This window comes from Vombatus ursinus, unplaced genomic scaffold (assembly GCF_900497805.2).
Source record: "Vombatus ursinus unplaced genomic scaffold, bare-nosed wombat genome assembly UNPS02014813.1, whole genome shotgun sequence".
Lineage (NCBI taxonomy): Eukaryota > Metazoa > Chordata > Mammalia > Diprotodontia > Vombatidae > Vombatus > Vombatus ursinus.
The window spans coordinates 34,937,237-34,959,592 of record NW_020954591.1 but is presented as its reverse complement, the minus strand read 5'-3'; the positions used below and the strand labels follow the sequence as shown (position 1 = coordinate 34,959,592).

General features: G+C 38.3%; 1 protein-coding gene and 1 pseudogene across 1 annotated transcript; one reads left to right on the top strand and one right to left on the bottom strand.

Moving 5' to 3' along the window:
- Positions 1-14,488: 14,488 nt before the first annotated feature.
- On the top strand, positions 14,489-15,752 carry LOC114022714 (small ubiquitin-related modifier 2-B-like). Its single transcript, XM_027835092.1, has 3 exons — positions 14,489-14,495; positions 15,410-15,619; positions 15,691-15,752. The coding sequence occupies exons 1-3, from the start codon at positions 14,489-14,491 to the stop codon at positions 15,750-15,752; spliced, it is 279 nt and encodes a 92-aa protein (XP_027690893.1).
- A 5,181-nt stretch (positions 15,753-20,933) lies between these two features.
- On the bottom strand, positions 20,934-22,185 carry LOC114022713 (annotated as a pseudogene).
- Positions 22,186-22,356: the final 171 nt, after the last annotated feature.

Sequence of the window (22,356 nt, the reverse complement as noted above, 5' to 3'; positions counted from 1 at the left end):
AAAATTTGAAGCAAGTTTCTCTAATAAAATCCTCATTTCTCAAACATAGGGAGCTGAGTCAAATTTATAAAAATTAAGAGCCATTCCCAATTGAGGAATGATCAAAAGATATGAGCTTTCAGATGAAGTAATCAAAGCTATCTATAGTCATATTGGAAAAAATATATACTCTAAATCACTATTGATTAGAAAAATGCAAATTAAAATAATTCTGAACTACCACCTCACACCTATCAGATTGGCTAATAGGACAGAAAGGGAAAATGACAAATGTTGGAAGGAATGTGAGAAAATTGAGATATTAATGTGTTGTTGGTGGAGTTGTGACCTGATTCAACCATCCTGGAGAGCATTTTGGAACCATGCCCAAAGATCTATAAAACCATGTAAACCCTTTGACCTAATAATACCACTATTAGGTCTGTATCCCAAAAGAGAAAAAAAAACAAAAACAAAAACAAAAAAGACCTATATGTAGAAAAATATTTATTGCAGCTCTTCTCTGGGGGCAAAGAATTGGAAATTGAGAGGATGCCCATTAATTAGGGAATAGCTGAACAAATTGTGGCATATGATTGTGATGGAATGTTATTGTGCTATAAAAAATGATGAGCAGGATGCTCCTAGAAAAACCTGGAAAGACTTACATAAGCTAATGCAAAGTAACACGTATTGTGTACAAAGTAACAGCAATATTGTAAGATGATCAGCTGTGAATGACTTAGCTATTTTCAGCAACACAATGATCCAAGACAACTCTGAAGGACTTAAGAAAAATGCTATCCATCCCCAGAAAAAAACCCAATGGTGTTTGAATACAGATTGAAGCACACTTTTTTTACTTTCTTTATTTTTCTTGAGTTATTTTTTTCTTTGTTTTCTTTCACAACATGACTAATATGGAATTATGTTTTACGTGACTGCACATGTACAAGTTATGTTGAATTGCTTGTTTTCTCAATGAGGGGATAAGTAGAGATGTTAAAAATTGTTTTTACATGTAATTGGGGAAAAATAAAATACTAAAAAAAAAATTATCAAGGGAAACTGCCCTGATATTCTAGAACCAATGGGTAAAATAAAAATTGAAAGAATCAACTGATCACTTCCTGAAAGAGATTCCAAAATGAAAATTTCCAGGAACATTCCAATCAAATTTCAGAGCTCCCAAGTCAAGAAGAAAATATTGCAAGCAGCCAGAACAAAACAATTCAAATGTAATGGAGCTCCAGTCAGGATAATACAAGATTTAACATCTTCCACATTAAAGGATCAGAGGACTTGGAATAGAATATTCTGGAAAGCAAAGGAGCTAGGATCACAACCAAGAATTACCTACTTTGCAAAACTGAGTATAAAACTTCAAGGAGAAAAATGCACATTTAAAGAAATAGAGCACTTCCAAGCATTCTTGAAGAAAAGACCAGAGTTGAATAGAAAATTTGACTTTTAAATACAAGACTCAAGAGACACATAAAAAGGTAAGCAGGAAAGAGAAACCAGGAAGGATTCAATAAGGTTAAATCATTTACATTCCTACATGGGAAGATGATACTTGTAACTCTTAAGAACTTTATCATCATTAGGGCAGTAAGAAGGAATATACATAGACAAGAGGGTATGGGTGTGAGTTTAATATGATAGGATGATATCTAAAAAAAATAAAATTAAGGGGTGAGAAAGGAATGCACTGGGAGAACGGGGAAGGGAGAGATAGAATGGGGTAAATTATCTCACATAAAAGAGCTTTTTCAATGGAGAAGTTGAAGTGGGCAGCTCTTTCATCCAAATTGGCTCAAAGAGGGAATAACATACACACTCAGTCGGGTATAGAAATCTATCTTACCCTAGATGAAAATAGGAGGGGAAGGGGATAAAAGAAAGGGTTTTTCTGAAAGAAAGGAGGGCAAATTGGGGGAAGCAATAGGATGGACAAGGTGAAAGAAGAGAGTAGGATAAACAGAAAAAAATAGGAATAGAGGGACAATACATAGTAATCATAACTAAAAAAACTTTTGCAGCAAGTTTCTCTGATAAAGGCCCCATTTCTCAGATATATAGAGAATGGAGTCAAATTTATAAGAATACAAGTCATTCTCCAATTGATAAATGGTCAAATTATATGAACAGGCAGTTTTCAGACAAAGAAATCAAAGCTATCTATAATCATGAAAAAAATATTCTAAGTTACTATTGATTAGGAAAATGCAAATTAAAACAACTCTGAGGTACACACCTATCAGATTGGCTAATAGGACAGAAAAGGAAAACGACAAATGTTGGGAGGGGATGTGGGAAAATTAAGATTTTAATGCATTGTTGGTGGAGTTGTGAACTGATTCAACCATTCTGGAGAGTAATTTGGAACTATGCCTGAAGGGCTATAAAGCTGTACATACCTTTTAACCCCATAATACCACTACTAGATCTATATCCCAGAGAGGAAAAACGAAAAGGGCCTATATGTACAAAAATATTTATAGCAGCCTTTTTTGTGGTGGCAAAGAATTGGAAATTGAGGGGATGCCCATTAATTGGGGAATGGCTGAACAAGTTGTGGTATATGATTGTGATGGAATACTATTGTACTACAAGAAATGATGAGCAGGATGCTCTCAGAAAAACCTGGAAAGACTTACATGAATTGATGCAAAGTGAAATGAGCAGAATCAGGACAACATTGTACTCAGTAAGAGCAATATTGTGTGATAATCAACTGTGAATGACATAGCTCCTCTCAGCAATACAATGATTCGTAACAAGTTCAAAGAACTCATGATGGAAGATGCTGTCCAGAGAAAGAACTGATAGATAGAATCAATTCAGATTGAAGCATATCATTTTTGCTTTCTTTATTTTGTTTTTTTTTTCCTTTTGGTCAGTTTCTTCTTTCATAACATGACTAATATGGAAATATGTTTTACATGATTGCACATATATGACCTATATCAAATTACTTACCATTTTAGGAAAAGGGGAGGGAAGAGAAGGAGAAAAATTTGGAACTTAAAATTTTGTAAAAATGAAAGTTAAAAATTGTCTTTACGTATAACTGGATAAAATAAAATGCTATTAAAAAAAAGAAATGAGCAGAACTAGGAGAACATTGTACACAGTAACAATATGGTTTGATGATTAACTGTGGATGACTTAGGTGTTCTTAGCAATACAGAGATCCAAGACAATTCCAAAGGACTTATGTATGATAAAAAATGCTATCCACCTCCAGAGAAAAAAAACTGATAGAATCTGAATGTAGATCAAAGCATACTTTTTTAAACTTTTTTTGTTTTTGTTTATTTTTTTTTTTGTGGGGAGGCATTTGGTATGTTTTTTCCCCACAACATGACTAATATTGAAATATTTTGTGTGACTGCATATGTATAACCTATATCAAATTGCTTGCTTTTTCAGGGAGGGGCAAGGGAGAGAGAATTTGGAACTCAAAATTTTGAAAAACAAATGCTAAAAATTGTTTTTATGTGTAAATGAAAAAAATAAATTTTTTTTAAAAAGAAAAAAAATAAAGGTAGGTGGGAGACATGTTGTAGAAGACTTTACCAATAATAAGTTATATTTGTTTTCCACTTTTTCAGACTAGTTTTTGGCATTACAAATTTCTTTCCCTAGCAGGCACAAGACATACGTGGAGGAAACCGTTTTTGTTAATGTGGCTTTTCACTTTAGGTTCAGTTTTAGCTGAATGGATTTTTTGCATATAGCAAGGGATGGATGTATGTTGAAATTAACAAATTAGAGACTTAATTAAATCATTTATACCACTGTAAACCATGAATTTATGTATTGTTCAGATTGCAGAACAATGAGAAAACTGAAAGGTTATTAATAGGGATAAATGTAAAGTCATGCTTAGATTAAAAAATTAACCTCACAAAGACAAGATAAAAAGGGTGTGGCTAGACCTCAGTTTATCTGGGAAAAGAAAAGGTAGTATTAGTGACTATAAGTTCATTGAATCAACAGTTTGACACATAGTCAGTAGAGCTAATGAAATATACTGAATTAAGAAAGACTTTCTAGGAATAAGCAGGTGATTGTCACACTGTACTTCTCCCTAGTCAGATCACATCTGGAGTATTTTGTCTAGTTCTGGCTATCACATTTTAGGAAGGACATTGATTTGTTAGGGAATGTACAGAAGAGGGCAACTAGAATGATGAAGAAGCTCAAGTTCATGTTACAAGGATATTGAAAGAAGGGATGATGTTTAGTTGGAGAAGAAAAGGCTTAGGAGGGACTGGACAGTTGACTGTCATGTGAAAGATGGATTAGATTTGTACTGGGTCCCAAAGTGCAGAACTTGAGGCAATAATGAAAGAAAAACATCTTAATTAGAGCTGTCCAAAAGTGGAATGGATTGCCTTCAGAGCCCTCTCTTTGAAGGTCTTGAAGGAAAAGCTGTATTACTCAGGTGTGTTGTTCTTTTTTAGGTGTGATTGGATTAGATCAGGGGTTCTTAACCCCACAGGGGGTCCATGAATAGATGTCAAGGGGCCTGTGAACTGGGATGGAAAAAATATTTTTGTGACTCTTTCAATTTAGTTGGTTTCCCTTTGTAATCACATACTTTATTTTGTGCACTTAAAAACATTCTGAGAAGGGGTCTGTAGGCTTCATACACAAAAATACTTAACCCTGTACCAGATGCCTAATGAAATCCCATCTCTTAAATTCTATGACTAATACACATGGTTAATCATGCCTCCTGGTAAAATATGGAGGTGCAATGTGGATGTGTTAGACATAAATTGTCAGTTTGTAGCAATGAAACTACATCAAAGGAAACAACTTAAAGAGAGCAAAATTATTTTTATTTTTTGAAATTTAAAAATTTTTATTATTCTAAACTTGCCAAACACCAACACATATTAACATTTCTACACATAAGAACAAAAAGAGGATTGCATATAAAATTGCAGCTCTCTACTGTATGTAGCTTGTATTTTTAAAAAAAAGTATAGAATTAATTCAGTATGTTTATATGTATATGTATACACATGTGTATTTTTTTTTTCAAAAAGGGATGTATACTCTTATCTCTATACCACCTTGGTATCTGGGGGATTAGGCTCAAAATTTATCTCAGTTTCTACATAACATCAGTCCCACCAAGTTCAACTGGCTTGAAGTCCTGAAGGTCACTTCCAAAGGTTGTTTTTTGCTCCTTGGGACCTTGATGCTAAGCTAGCTTCAAAACCCAGCCTGGATTTTAGGGAACAGTCCTCAGGTCAGTCATGTTCACTCTCCCTATTCCTCTGCTCCTGACGTTGGATTTCTTTCTCTGCCGCCCCCTGGTGGATACACACTCTTTAGCTTCTTTTTATGTGTTGTCTTCCCCCATTAAAATGAAAACTCAAGGCCGAGGTCATCTTTCTTATTGTCAGTTCTTACATTTACAAAGCTTAATAAATGCTACTTGACTTGCATTCTGATTCCTGGATTCCTGTGTCTTGCTCTCCAGACCTTTTGAAATTCCCAAGGTTGGAGATTCTACTCTGTTTACCTAGAATGGAAAAGAACAAATAAAAATGATAAAGACTGAAGCTGTTTCTCAGGGTTATGGAAAGCCCTACAGCCTCTCCTCTCACAACTTGGTTCTTCACTGGATGGTGTGAGTGGGAAAAAGTCACTGAGATCCCCCGAGAATAACTGAGGCAAAAGAGGAGTTTCAAAGCTGTCCTGCTTATCTGTATCTCACTTAGAACTTCCTTCTGTTTTCTTCTGGGCATTGAAAAAAAATGCTTCAATGACACTTTTTCTTCTTTTTTTTATATTTTATTCTCTATTTAAAAAAAATTAAGGTAATTTTTTTTGCTAGTTAATAAATATTTCTTTTTAATTAATTAATTTTTAGTTTTCAACATTCCCTTTTTTATTTTAAAATTTATTTATTTTTAGTTTTCAACATTCATTTTTATAAGATTTTGTTTTAAAATTTTCTCCCTCCTTACCCTCTTCCCTCCCCAAGACAGCATGCAATCTGATATAGGTTATACATGTACAATCATATTAAATATATTTCCACATTAGTCATGTTGTGAAAGAAGAATCAGAACAAAAGGGAAAAATCATGAGAAAGAAAAAAAAAAAGAGAAAATCATATGCTTCAATCTGCATTCAGACTCCATAGTTCTTTCTCTGAATGTGGATAGAATTTTCCATCATGAGTCTTTTGGAATTGTCTTGGATCATTGCATTGCTGAGAAGAGCTAAGTCCATCAAAGTTGGTCATTGCCCAGTGTTGCTGTTACTGTGTACTATTTTCTGGTTCTGCTCACTTAGCTCAGCATCAGTTCATGTAAGTCTTTCCAGGTTTTTTTAAATCCACCTGTTCACCATTTCTTATGGAACAGAAGTATTCCATTGTATTCATATAACACAACTTGTTCAGCCTTTCCTCAATTAGCGGACATCCCCTCAATTTCCAGTTCTTTTCCACCACAAAAAGATCTGCTATAAATATTTTTTGTATATTTGGGTCCTTTTCCCTTTTTTATGATCTCTTTGGGATACAGGCCTAGAAGTGGTATTGCTGGATCAAAGGGTATGCATAGTTTTATAGCCCTTTGGGCATAGTTCCAAATTGCTCTCCAGAATGATTGGATCAGTTCACAACTCCACAAACAATGAATTAGTGTTCCAATTTTCCCACATCTTCTATTAAGGTAAATTTTTATTGACATCTTTTGTTTTTATAGTATCTACAGAGCCAAATCCTTACTCCTAAAGAACAATCTCTTATTACAAAGAATTTTTTTTTTAAGGAAGAACAGAAAAAATTCAGCAAAACTGATCAACCTATTTAAAACATCTGCAGTTATATGTAACACCTTACCATGGAACTTGACCTCTGCAAAGGAGTGAGTGCAGATGTCTTCTCATATTTCTTCTTTGGGGTCAAGCTTGTTCTTTATAATTCTGCAACATTCAGCTTCACTTGTTTTGTGGTGTTTGTTCTTTTTACATTGTTATTATAGTTATGTATTTTGTTTTCCTGTCTCTGCTTACTTCACTTTGCATCAGATTATGTAAGTGTTTCCATGCTTCTCTGTATTCATCATGTTGTTTCTTATAGCATTGTACTAATCTGTTAGGAGAGAAATGATTATTAATAACCAATATCTTGGGGAAATTCTTTCAAATTCTTTCAAAGTCTTGATTTTTAATGTCTCTTGAAGGACATTACTGATAATGATACTACATTAATTCTCCTCATCTTGGTCAAATCCCATCCAACCTTTCAAAGAATTTAATCTAAGGTGGGAAATCCCATTGTGTTCTACTCAAGCTTGGATGGAGACAGATTTTTTTGTTTAGATAGCTCAAGGCTGGGCATGGTCTGGTGTAGCTGGTAGTGGTCTGGTATAGAGATATTTTCTGCCCAAGAGTGACATGTTAATGGTTGACATGCAAGTGAATTGGATTTAAGTGAGGGAAGGCTGTGCAAAGTCACCAGTCTCACTTTCTCTTCCAGAGCCATCTGGGTCCAGTGGCCTGACATAGATCAGAACAACTGGAGATGGCCCAGCTAAGGGAATTAAATAAGAAAAACATAGATCCTGTAGGCAGACAGCTTGTTATGAGGTTACGAGGTTTTAAGAGAGGGATAAGAAAGGAAGGTAAAAGGAAGAATATACTAGTGTAGAAAGGGAGAAGAATAGAAACATGAAGGAAAAGGTGAAGGGGAGTGGGTATCAGATGGACAAAGTCACCAGCCTCACTTTTTCCTCCTGAGCCATCTGGGTCCAGTGGCAAGGATGACTGCAGATGGCCCTGGATGCAGTATGAGACCTTGGCCTTTTTAAGCTAAGGTCTTTAACATGTCTCAGTTTGACTGAGGCAACACCCATTCAGTGATTAAGGCTAGGTAAGAAATGAGAAAGAGAATGGCCTCTTTTACCCAGTAGGGGTAAAAAAAAAAAAATCAGTCTATGAAGGGAAGACTTCAGGGTTTCTGGTCAAAACAGAAACAACTGATATTTACATTCATTCTGAGCCAATCAGGGCTCAAACAATGACCACGTGGGGATTGGTCTGGGACCTATTGTTGGCCAATCAATGAAAGCCAGAGTGATTTAGGTTTAAGGCAAGGCCCTTAAGAAAGAAATCTAGCCTGTAAATCCCAAGATATCTTGTGAGGTTTTACTTATCAAAATATACATTCCTTTGGGCAGAGCACCCTCGGGTAAGGGTATGATACCCTCTGTGGACAGAGGGAAGGGAAGAGAAAAAGAGAAAGGAAGAAAGAAAGGAAGGAAGGAGGAAAGGAAGAGAGAGACAGAGCCATGTTACCCAACTGGTCAGTTCCTTTGTCCTTATGTGATTAAAGATTGTCCACACTCAGGATGTCACTGCAGCCAGTAACTCTCTAGGAATGCCAGAGAAGGCTACAAGGTCTTTCCACTTCCCCCCAGGCCAGAATTCCTAAGGGGTCCACCCCTATCTTCTGTTTTGGGCCACAGTTACTCCTATCTGTCTCAATCCACCTTGGTTTCAAGCTGCCCTTTTGGCAAAATTGCTTAACTGTGTGGAAAACCTTTGTCAAAATCCTACTGTTAAAAGAAATCTTGGTTTAGGTCTCACTCTGGTCAATGAGGCAAAATTGGGCGGGGGGGAAGGCAAAAGTATTTTATTAACACACCAAGGCAATAAACAGTTATTGTGAGTTTGGGAAATCCATTGTATAAAACATGCTGTTAACTTGAAAAATGATGGCCAGAGAATGTTGTCATTGCTTAACTTTCCCACGTGGGAAACCTTTGTCAAAATTCTAAAAATCAAAAGTAAACTTTCCAGAGCATGGACAAAAGGGAGCCACACCTCCTTTCCATCTTTCTCTTCTCTACCAAATGACTTAATAAATTTCTTTCTAAAACTGTTTCAGATTTTGGGATCTGTTCTCACAAATAACATTGACTAGGTTGCCTAAATAGACTGAGATATTACCCTACCCTATTTTCTAGGCAAATACAGCGCTATGTTATTCTTTATTTCTGCAGTAAGTTCAGAGCATTTCTATACCTCTAATCAATATAGCTGTTATTCTCAGGCACTCTAAGGATTACTGCAGCTAAGCAGCATCTCAGCATGCCGTGTCTATTGAAGCTTAGCCAGATCTGAGATGTCCATTCCCATATAATGATCCAATCAATGACAGCCAGAGTGATTTGGGTTTAAGGCATGGTCTTTAAGAAAGAAATCTATCCAAACCCCAAGATATCTTGCAAGGTTTCAGTGATCAAAATTTACATTCCGTTGGGCACAGCACCAGCAGGTAAGGGTATGATTCCCTATGTGGACAGAGGGAAGGGAAGAGAAAGAAGAAAGAAAGAGAGAGACAGAGATAGAGACAGAGACAGAAACAGAGAGACAGAGAGTCAGAGAGAGTACCCAACTGGCCAGTTCCATTTGGGTATGTGATTAAAAGTTGTCCACACCCAGAATGTCACTGGACCCCAGTAACTCTCTAAGAATGCCAGAGAAGGTTACAAGGTATTTCCAATTCCCCCAGGCCAGAATTCCTGAGGAGTCCACCCCAACCTTCTGTTTGGTGTGTGGAAAACCTTTGTCAAAATTCTACTGTTAAAAGAAATCTTGGTTCAGGTCTCACCCTGGCCAATAAGGTAAAATTGAGGGGGAAAGGCAAAGGTATCTTATTAACACAGCAAGGCAATAAACAATTACTGTGATTTGGGGAAAATCCATTGTATAAAACATGCTGTTAACTTGAAAAATGATACCCAGAAAGTGATGGCATTGCTTAACTTTCCTGTGTGGAAAACCATTGTCAAAATTCTATAATTAAAAAGTAAACTTTCCAGAGCCTGGATGAAAGGGAGTCACACCTCCTTTCCATCTCTCTCTCTCCTCTACAAAATGACTTAATAAACTTCTTTCTAAAACTTTCAGATTTTGGGGCCTGTTCTCACAAATACCATTGACTAGGTTGCCCACACAGACTGATGAGATATTGCCCTAACCTGTTTTTCCAGGCAAGTATAATGCTACATTATTCTTTATTTCTCCAGTGAGTTCAGAGCATTTCTATACCTATGATCAATATATCTGTTATTCTTAGGCATTCTGAGCATTATTGCAGCTAGATAACATCTCAACATGCCATGTCTATTGAAGCTTAGCCAGATCTGAGATGTCCATTCCCATACAATGATCCAATTTCAGACTCTTAGCTCTTATACAGTTCGTGCCATGGGCAGCAGGATAAAGAAAGTTGAGGGAGAGAGTAGAGCTGGTACTTGAAGCCAGGAAAGAGGATCAGAAGAATGGGGTTGAAGGAGATAGCAGGGTCAGTAATAAAACCAAGAGATGGTACAAAAAGTATGGCTTGGGGAAGGAACTAAGGATGTGAAGTAGGTCTTGGAGACTAGGAAGAGGAAATGTGTTGTGTATTTTTTTTTTTTTTTTGCTGATAAATATATACTACTATTTTGTTTCCTGGGCTAGAAATTCCATGTATCATAGAATACATGGCCTGAGTAGTTAATAGTTCTAGGCAGCCAGTATGAAACTTCATTAATGTTTGAGTAATAATATATATTTTATAATATATATTTCTTGTGTTTTTTTCTTTTGATTTGTTTCTTCTTTCACAACTGTGACTAATATAGAAATATTTTTATATGACAGCACATGTATAACCTATATGAAATTGCCTACCATTTTTAGAAGAGAGGAGGGGAGGGAGAAAAATTTGGAACTGAAAATCTTGTAAAAATGAATGCTAAAAATTTTCTTGACATGTAACTGGAAAAAATAAAATACTACTTAAAAAAGTAAAATAAAAAGGATAGCAAGTTGTACCTAATACATTTGGGGTTTTATGTGTAATCATCTTTTTCATTATACTTTGTAACGGAAATGCTTATTTTATTCCATAAATTAAAAATTAAATAAAAATTTTTAAAAAAGATGAGATTACTCCTAGATAAAGGCAATAAGGTAAAGGGTCAGAGAGCTGGTGGTATTTTAGCTGGGCTTTGAAAGATGGGTAGGATTTCAACACTTAGGGATGATGATGCACTAAAAAAAAATGATAAATTTGAGAAGACAGCTTAGCATTGTGGGTAGAGAGCTGGCTTGGTACCAAGAAGACCTGGGTTCAATTACCACCTCTGAGATATATTGTCTATGGGCCTGTCTCTGGACAAGTTGCTTAAACCCCTCAGTGTTCTAGATAAGGCTAGGTAAGGCTTAGACTCTGAATTGCAGAAAAGGTGCTGACTTGCATTCACAGAGGCAGTTTCCTCATCTACAAGGTTCCAGTAGCACTGAAATCATAGGCTTAGTCCCTACTGCTTTATTTATCAGTTGAATATTCTCAAATTTACCTGTCACCTTAAAGCTTACAGAACACTGTATTTATAACAACCCTGAAAGGGGCAGCCCTTATTATCCCTATTAAATGAATGAGGAAACATGCTCAGGATTAGAGCTACTAAGTGGCAGGACTAGGGCTTGAACTTGGTCTCTTCAGGACTCTCTACATGATACCGTGTAGCTTCTTAAGAATACATAGGGAATAGTGTGAGCAGAAGCTCAGAGGTAGGAAATGCACAATATGTTGGGGGGCAAGGGCAAATAGTTTAGTAGTATTGGGATGGAGGATAAATGATGGGGACTAATAAATCAGAAAAATAAGCCTGGAACCAGGTCATGAAGGGCCTTGAATGCCAGAATAAGGAATTTGACTTGAGTCAACATGGTGTAGGAGATAGAGTACTCTACTTAGAGCCAGGAGGGCCTCAATTTGAATGACCTCAGATACTAAGTAGTCATAACTCTGAGTAAGTGACTCTGAGCAAGTCACTTAACCTCTCAGGGCTTCCATTTCCTCATTTGTAAAATGACAAGTTGGGTTCAGTAACCTCTAAGGTCTCTGTCAGCTCTAAATCTATGATTCTATTAATTCATGGGGGGGGGGGATGACAACCACAGGATTTTGAGCAAAAAAATGACATGAACAGAAGTAGTTCAGTCATTTTAGTCTTGTCTGACTCTTTGTGACCCCTTTTGGAGTTTTCTTGGCAAAAATATTGGAGTGGTTTGCAATTTCCTTTTCCAACTCATTTTACAGATGAGGAAACTCAGGCAGAGTTAAGTCACATATTTGAACTTAGGAAGATGATTCTTTCTGGCTACAGAACCAGCGTTCCATCCACTGTGCCACCTAGCTACCCTAGGAGGAGAACTATAGGTTGTAAAAGTAGTCTAACAATAATAGGTAGGGTGGAAGGGAGGGACTAGAGGCTGAGAGAGCAGTTGAGAATTTAATGATCTCTGACAAGAAGTAATAGTGCCTTGAGTATGGTGTCAGAAATGAAAATGGAAAGAAGAGAATGTGTTTAAGATATCTTAGAGTTAGAATTGCAAGGACTTAGTGACTGGTAATATATGAGGCCCAAGGGAAAGGGAAGCACCAAAGATAACTTCTATTGGATAACCAGGAAAATGGTGGTAATTGACAGAAATAGAGATATCAGTAGTAGGTTAGGGGGGAAGATAATTTTAGATTTGGATATTTTGAGTTTGAGGTGCTGATAGAGAGCCAGAGGGAGATACCCAATTTCTCACTAAGAGAATTAACACAGGTTTGTTTATTGTTTAGAGACACTGGCAACATTAGTAAACATTTTGATCCATTTTGTCAGCTTATTCTTTGCTTTTTACATTAGTGAATGCTATGGATTAAAGAACATCATTAATGAGACAATTTGAGAGAGAAGTCCAAGAATAAAGATGCTTGTCCACCTTAGGAAGACAAGAATTGGGAGGTACTTTTACTTGTCTTCACCATTACTGTTATCAGCATTTGGAGCTTTAAACATATATGGGTGGCAGATATTCCTTTAGTCCTTATTAGTCTGTGTGTCTAGAAGTTCCTCTGGATTTTGTTTCTTCAGACTTCACTTATCTTTTTTTAATATTAAAGTTTTTCTCCTCCGTGTCCTCCCACCACCCCTCCCCCACTGGGGAGGGGGAAGAAAAGAAAAGTAAAACTCTTATAAGGGGGTAAGTATAATCAAAGAAAACAAGTTTCCAAACTATGTCCAAAAATCTGTATTTCATTCTTCATAGTCGTCCATTGCTTCTGTCAGGAGATGGGTCATCATTCGTCTCTGGATTTGATTGATCATGGTGATTAATCATGGAGTTTGTAAGTCTTCCAGAATTATTTGGTTTTACAGTACTGATGTTACAGTATAAATTGTTTACTTGGTTCTGCTCACTTCACTCCACACCAGTTCATATACATCTTCCCAGGTTTCTCTGAAATTGCTTCTTCATTGCTTATAGCACAATAATATTCCATTACATTCATATACCATAATTTGATTTCCCTTATCTAGTCAGCCTTGTTTGCTTCTTGTGAGAAGCATCATGATTCTCCTGAAGATTTAGGCCTCTGATTTCTGAACTCCAGTTTCTGACTTTGACCATCCAACAAGTTTTCCCTGTCCTGTTCCTCTGACTTCATGATTACTACACCAAGATTTTTTTCCTGACACTAGGCAGAGTCTGAATAAAACAGAAAAGTTCCTCCCAACATCCCATAGATGTTCAAAGGTTGATGCAAAATACTGGAGGTCCTCAGGTGACAGTTTCCACATGAGCCAGGGTGCTGAGGAGAATTCTGGCTTTATGAATAGGGAAGCTATTGGGGAGGGGCTTGACAGGTTAGCTAAGAGACAAGCCTCATACGATTGCTAACATATGTCTCTGGGGAAGCCACTGCCCTGCTTAATCAATAAGTCCACAAGCACTGATTAAGTGTTTATTATGTACCAGACCTTGTGCCTTAGGAAAACTAAGAATAAATGAATCAATGTCCTCTAGGAGGGCATTCCAAAAGGTACATAAATAGGTACATAGAAGATACAGAGTAGATGGAAGATAATGCCAGATGGGAAGGTGCCTACAACTGGAGGGCCCCCCATAGAAGGTCGAATTGGAGCGGGATGTTAAAGGAAGCCAGGAAACTGAGAGGTGGAAGTGAGGAGGGAGAGTATTTTAGGTATGGAGATAGTGCATGGAGAGTGTCATGTTTGAGAAATGCAAGTAGGCCAGTACTAGACTGTAGAGTACATGGAGGGGAGTGAAGTGTTAGAACATGATAAATGCAGGAATGGGCCAAGTTGAGAAGAACTTTAAATGCTCAAGAGAGGAGTTTTTATTTGATTCTAGGAGCAGTAGAGAGCTACTGTAGCTTATTGAGTAGGAAGTGGTGGTGACATGGACAGGCTCATACTTTAGAAAAATCATTTTGGCAGATCTGTGGAGGATGGATTGGAAACTTGAGGGAGACAGGTCAATTAAGACTGCTGCTTTTCTCCAGGTGACAGACAATGAAAGCCTAAACTAGGTGGTGGCTATGTGAATAGAAAGAAGGAACCAATCCAAGACATATGGTGGAGAAAGAAATAACAAGATTTGTTTGATGAGATTGAATATGTGGGGTGAGTGAGAATAAGAAGTTAAGGATGATACTGAAGTTGTTCGTCCAGGTGATTGGAAGGATGGTGGTACCCTAGACAGTAATAGGGAAGTTCAGAAGAGGCAGGGTTTGCAGAGAATAATGAGTTCTGGTTTGAGTTTAAGATACCTCAATACCTTGATTTCCTTGTCTAAGGAATTTCCTTGTTTAAGAAGAAGCATATTTTCTCATAACCTTCTATAGATGGGAAAGTGTTTCAGCTGATACTGAAAAGAAACTTGTGAAGCATATGTTTAATTATTATTAACAAAGTCTTCCTTATTTACAAAGAAGGTCTTACCAATGGAGAAGACATTCTCAAAAGAGGATATTCATCTATATTTCAGGAGGATTTCCCACGTTTCCTGGGTTTATAGAACTACCAAGCTAAGAATTTTTAGAGATCCTCAGTGGAAGGAATCAAGTCAACAAGCACTTAAGGACCTTCTATGTGCCAGGCACTGGGCTAAATGCTAAGTATTCAAAGAAAGGCAAAAAAACAAAAACAAACAAACAAACAAACAAAAAACAACCTAAGAAACTCATAGTCTAATGTAGGAGACAACATTGAAGCAACTATGTATAACAAGATATATACAGGGTAAATTAAAGATAATCTCAGAGGGAAGGCATAAGATTAAGGAGTATGGGGGGAAAGGCTTCTCCTAGAAGATGGGACTTTAATTGATACTTGAAGGAAACTAGGAAGAATCTAGGAAGTTGGAAGCTAGAAAATAGAGATGAGGAGGGAGAGAATTCCAAATATGGGGGATAGCCATTGAAAATGCTTAGCTCCTCGTCTTCCCCCTTTTCCTCATTATCAACACCATCATCTTCCTTTTCTTCCTGCTCCTGGCTCTGCTGTTTCTCTCTTTCCCCGCTATCCCCCCTGCCCAGCTTCTTCCCTTGGAGCAGACCATCCTGATGCCTCTTTTGTGAAGAGGCAGCTGAGGAGACCCCTGGATTTACCAAAGGAAGGAATCAAGACTGAAAATAACAACCACATTAATTTGAAGGTGGTTGGACAAGATGGTTCAGTGGTGCAATTTAAGATTAAGAGGCACACACCACTTAGTAAACTAATGAAAGCCTATAGTGAACAACAGGGTCTGTCAATGAAGCAGATCAGATTCTGATTTGATGGGCAACCAATCAATGAAACAGACACACCTGTGCAGTTGGAAATGGAGGAGAAGATACAATTGATGTATTCCAACATCAGACAGGAGGCACTTACTAAAAAGAGAACCTGCAACTCTACTCCAGAGCTGTGCTCCCAAGGAAAACAACACATTCACAATTAGAAAACCAAGATTTGGTTCATCCACATCCTGACTACTGCAGTATAGTTTTCTCTCTTCTTTGATCCCCTTCCCCCATTCCTTTATTGTAGATAAAGTAAGTAGTGTATGTGCAGAGGCATAATGTGTATTTTTTTTTTAACTAAATGGCCAATGGTATGTTTTGATCAACACCAAATGGAGATGGGGAGGGGGAAAAAACAAACTGGTCCTGTGAAAATAACCCTTTTCTCCATTAGTGGCATGCTCATTCAACTTTTATCTTTATATTCCCAGTAGGTTATTTTGTTCCCACTGTTTAACAACAACAACAACAAAAAAAAAAGATCTCACAAAATATCCTTGCATACCTTGTTTGATTGTATAATTTCAATGTTTTTCTTTTATCATTTTAAAACCAAGAAGGATTTTGTAACTTTTTTGGTATGTAGCTGTTACAAGTAGGGCAATCTCTGATTCTAAGTAGAAATAAATTACTATAAAGAAACTGATCCTACACCAGCCCTGAAGTCAGGAGGACCTGAGTTCAAATCCAACCTCAGACCAAAAACTTGACAGTCACTAGCTGGGTGACCCTGGGCAAGTCACTTAACCCCAATTGCCTAAAAAAAAAAACAAAACCAAAACCTTTCTTTAAAGAAATTGATCCTAAATAGTTTTCCCTTCATGTTAGACATCTTGTTATTTAAATAAACTTCTTGTTTAAAATAAAAAAATGGTTAGAGCTGGGAGATGGAGTGTCATGTCTAATGAACAGCAAGGAAGTCAGTGTCACTATATTGCAGGGTGATGGAGGGTGAGTGGGAAGAGAAAATAGAGTTCAAGAAAATTTGAAAAGTAGGAAAAGGCCAGGTTATAAAGAACTTAAATAGCCAAACAGAGGATTTTATATTTGAGCTAGTAGGCAATATGGAACTGCTGGAATTGATTGAGTAGGAGGTGGGACATGGTGGGAGATAATCGAAGGAATACTGTACTAAGCTTAAAGATACCAGGATTCCTCACGGCTCTATTAACTAGCTATGTGGCCTTGGGCAAGTCACACAACCTCTCAGGAACTCAGTAAAATCAGGGAACTGGGATGGATGATCTGTAGGGTTCTATCCCTTTCTCAAAACCAGTCATTCAAATTTGTTAAATTAGTGACTTGAGTTGCCCTATTTCCATCCTTCAGAGAGATTCTAAACTGCCATTTTCCCTTTAAACTCTAGCTAGGGAAATCAAAAATTACCCTTAACGCTGCTTGAGTTTTTCACTTCTTTCACTACTAAATTTTAATCTTTTTTTCCTCTCTCATAATTTCACCCAAGACTGTGAAGGAAGGAGGGAGGTAAAAAAGTGACAAGAGTCAAATGATGGCTGATTTTGGGAACCTGAGTAACTGGGATGATGATGGTCTCATCATCAGAAAAAGGGAAGTTTAGAGGAGAGATAGACTTTTTGGAGGAGAAGACAACTGGAAGAACATGATGAGTTCTGTTTTGAGTATGCAGAGTTTGAGGTGCTAATGGAGATAGTGATGTCTAGTAGGCAATTGGCTGTGTAATGCTAGAATTCAGGAGCAAAAGATCTACAGCTGAAAAAAACCCCAGAGATGAGCTAGTCCTGGCCTCTCATTTTATAGGTGGGTAAACAGACATAAAGTGATTTATTCCATTCCTTTTGAAGAGAATTGCCTTGCTTCCACAGACATTTGCTATCAATGATATCTTTGAGAGAATATATATAAATATGTATGTATGTATGTATATATGTATATAAACGGTTATTGATTTTTAGTTGATTAGTAATGCCCAACTTTTATGACTCCATTTGGGGTTTTCTTGGCAAAGATACTGGATTGGTTTGCCATTTCCTTCTCTAGCTCATTTTACAGATGAGGAAACTGAGGCAAAAAGGGCTGAGTGATTTGCCCAGGGTCACACAGCTAGTAAGGGTCGAAGGCTGGATTTGAACTCAGGTCCTCCTGACTCCAGGGCCAGCGTTCTATCCACTATGCCACCTACTCCTTCTCCTGACCAGCCACATCATCTGGGGTTTTATTTATAAGGCCTTTCTGTCCTGGGTTTAAAACTCATTTGAATCAAGCCCACTTTTGGATGCTTAATCACCTTGTCCATTCAAGCTGTCAAGAACACTGGGTGGGTGAAATTCAGTGGCAAGAAAGAGATGAGATCATTTAATGCTGATAGCATCTGAATGAACACATTTTCACATCATGATTTCAATGATCTGTAACTTCATTCATGTAGGTACTCCTACAAATGCAGACAACAGCCCCCTCCATATGCCTTAAAGAGTTGTTATAGCCAAAAAAACCAAAGCAAAATGGGGCAGCCAGGTGGCACAGTGGATAGAGTGCTGACTTGTGGAGTCAGGAGGACCTGAGTTCAAATCTGACCTCAGACACTTGACACTTACTAGCTATGTGACTCTGGGCAAGTCACTGAACCTCAATAGCCTCAATAATAACAACAACAAAAAGACAAAAAACCCTTCATTGCCCCAACAATCTAGATCAACCAGGTTTAGAAAGACTATAAGGAAAACCCCAGATTTAATGTAGCTGGTCAAGAAGAGTTTCTTTACACTCAGAAGCTATTGCTGACTTCTTCAAACTTAGGCTGGAACTTGGATGACAGATTTACTGACACATGGGCCATCGTCAGGCCTGTATTTTTACCAGAATGTGTGGTATTTGGCATTGCCTTTGAGAACCTAGTGTCTCTTCAGTGCCATGGCCAGACATGAGACTAAAGTGCTTATTACATATAATGCACCTTGCTAAGCACTGGAAATATCAAGGTGAAATAAAACATAGTTCCTGCCCTCCAGGAACTGACTTGCTTAAGAATCCTGCGTAACAAACCCAAACCATGACACATTTTAGGGTTCTTATTCCTATCTATATCATCATCTTAGATCCATTAGTGATAGCCACTGGATTATTTTATTTGTAATCATTATGGAGTTGAGGACTGGTCTTGTGATTTCAGTGGAATGGGGAGCTGTCTGAAGAGAAAACTCTCTACCTAAGTAGGTCAGAAATTTTTTTGCAATTTACAGCCTTAGTGAGTTGCCTAGTTGGCTGAGAGATTAAGTGATTTGTTGAAGGTCACACAGCCAGCAGAGTCAGAGATGGGACTTGAACTCATGTCATCCTGGTTCTGAGGCTGCTAGGTGGTGCAGTGGATAGAGTGCTGGGTGTAGAGTCAGGAAGACCCAAGTTCAAATGTGACCGCAGACCATTATTAGTTAGGCAAGTCACTTAGCTTCAGTTTTACTGAGTTTCTTCAACTGTAAAATGGGGATCATAAGTACCTACCTCCTAGGGGTGTTATGAGGATCAAATGACAGGCTATTTGAAAAGTGCTTAGCATTGTGCCCGACATGTAGTAGACACTTAATAAATGTTCTCCCTCCCCTTCTCAATCCACTGTAAGTGAACCTTTTACTGTACTGAGGACAAAAATGGAAATGTGTGTACCCACTTGGCTCAGCAGTTAAAGAAATTAGTCAAGAGGTCTAAAATAATTAAAGACTTAAAAGGCTTATATAATTTCTGTTTTTATTTGCATGTGCTGATAATCTGGGTCTTTATGTGTTTGGGGCAGATATACTGTTGCTTCCTTTCTTAGTAAAACAAAAAGGCAGAAGGAAGAAGCCCAACTCTGCCATCTTACAGATAAAACAAGCTCAGGGGGGATTGAAAGGTTACTTAGCATAAGAAGAAGGGTGAATTGAAAATTTTTTTCTAGTTTAAAATATTCAGAATTTCACCTTATGTCTGGATGGTTCCTCCAAATTTTATTTCTATATTCTACTGTCTAAACTATGCTATTCTTCCATGACCCTCCTTTCCCAAGGGCCAAGTTCTCCAACCTCCCTGGACCACTAGTATTCCATCTTCAGTCTTCTTTTGAAGACTTCCCCTCTTCCCCCCTCCCAAGGCAATCAGGGTTAAGTGACTTGCCCAGGGTCACACAGTTAGTGTCAAGTGTCTGAGACCATAGGGTGCTCTATCTCCTTTGCCATCTAGCTGCCCACCCCCACCCCCTTTTTAAAATTTTATGTCTTTAAGTTTTAATGGTACTTGGTTGGTTTTACATTTCACAATGCATTTCACAGACTTAGTTCAGGTACAGTTTAAACAGCAATTGAACAAATCTTAATTTGTAATTTCTTGCATAACAATGTTTGATATTTCCAAACAACATTTATTTTTCAGCATTAGATTCAGTCCATAGATCCCAAGTGTGTGATGAAATTAACTACAGTAGGTTTGAGCAATGAAGTGTATGTTGTAGACTCTCTATGGTCATGGGACTGTGTTTTATGTTGAAAATGAATGGTAGTGTTCTTAGAAATATAGTTTCTTTTTCTAGCTCATGTGATTTTCAGCTACTTATAGAACCATCAACTCTTAAATATCAAGCACTGTGGGATAGCTGAAAGGTCCAAGCTTTGTGAAACACACACTCTCTCTGTCTCTCCATATATATATATTGGCAATTAATGAAACAGTAAAATCACAATACAGCTAGACCTGCACCAAGAAGGAAAGCTTGTTCCTTCTTGCTTTAGTGGTGTGATCTTTTCTAGACATTTTTTCCTTCAATTTTTGATGAGTCAAACAGGGTTAAATGACTTGCCCAGGGTCACACAGCTAGTAAGTGTCAACTGTCTGAGGGTGGATTTGAACTTGGGTCCTCCAACTCCAAGCTCTATCCACTGCACCACTCAGCTGTCCCTAAACATTTTATTTTTGAAAACTCTGCATCATTCTACACAGCCCATACATAGGGCACAAACTGTGAGTTCTACTGTCAGTTCCACCTGCTACACAGCTTCCTGAAGTACAGCAAGACTACCTCCACTACAAAATATAAACAAAGATGATTATAGCTGAAATTCAGACATAGCAGCTTATGATACTTAAGATGATGAAACACATAGCAGTGAAAACAAATATTTTTCTTCATACACTGCATTGCTAAAAAATAAAGATTTGTGAGACTGCTCTGCAATGTTAAGGCTCCATTCTCCCCAGACTCTTTTCATGGAATCCAAATGAAAATTCCCCCTGAATGATGAATTCCTAGTAGTGTTTATTGCTGATTTTACTCAGCTATCCATTTCATTCCAGAGATTTTTGCTTGGATTTTAGCCATAGCATCTTTAACATTCTTATTCACAAGTCCTATTCAATCTGTGTCTGATGCTTTTCATAAATAACAGGAACTCTGAAAAGTGAAATCAGAGCCAATATCAGTAGTGTCAGGCCGTTGAACAAGGCACCAACATAGGTAAAGATGCTCATAAATACTGCACACTTCAAAGAATCAACTAAATCATCAGCTAAGAAGAAGCACCTGAGTTCTTTGATTGTGTACTTGACATGACCAAGCAGAGAACTGCTGTACTTCTAAACCAACTCCCTAGATACTGCACCTTCAGAATCCAGGTAGGCCCCTAAAGGATGACCTTCATCAGATTTCTGGATTGCCTGGATCACTCCATTGTACACCCTGAAACTGATGGTCACAGAAATCAGGGCCAGGACGATGTATGCTGTCCCACTCATAGTGCTGAATACTGACAATGAAAGTAGCAGGAACAATCTGGCACCAAATACTTCTGTCTTCTTAATGTCTTGCTAATAGAAAGAAAGTCAACAGCAGCAGAGCCCGAGGATTCTCTGCGCTTGGGCCGGGGTGGAGGAGGACGCAGCAGGGGCCGGGGTGCTCGGGGTCCAGGCAGGGAGCGCAGTCGGGGGGCGGGAAGGGGGCTTGTCTTCCTCCAGGGATGTAGCAGCGGCGGCAGAGGGCGGCGGGGACCGTGAGAACGAGAACACCGGGCTGGGTTTCCAGCCGGGCTGCCGCTCCTCGGCAGCGGCGGGCCCCGCGGCACCGACTAGCTCTCGATATCCCAGACTGGGGTGGTGCTGCCCCGCAGCGGTGCCGCAGTCATTCTGGCGGCCGGCTTCCTCTCCAGCACCTCCAACCCCCAGGAATTCTTCATATTGGCACTAAGCTCTTTCATGCAATATCAGTGACCATTACTCTATTAAACGATTTATGTCCTGCCCTCCTCTCGTGTCTTCCTTATCTCCCTTCCTCATTTACTTTCCACTAGGCCTTTTTTGCTGTAGTAGGTGCTACTAAAGCTAAGTAATCTTCCCTCTCCCAAAAGAAAACCCTTTTAAAACTTCCTTTTCTCCCTTCTGCCCCGACCCTCCCTATTTTACAGTTGATTCCTCCCATCTTCAATGCCCCCTTCCCGCTCCCCCTCCAAAAGCCAGCATGGGCCCCAGCCCAGGTCCTGCACCTCCTGTTTCTGCACTGCTTCCTTTGTTTCTCCCTGTGTACCCATGCTCCTACCTTTACTCACTGGGTTTTATGACTCTTAATAGTCTTTTTCTGCTTGGCCCTACGGGGCTAGTGTCAGCCAAACCCATCATTCAGGGCCTTCGAGCCTAATAACTGGAATTCTTGTCATTGGGTTTATTTCTTTTGACTCAATTACCATCCTCCAGCATTTCAG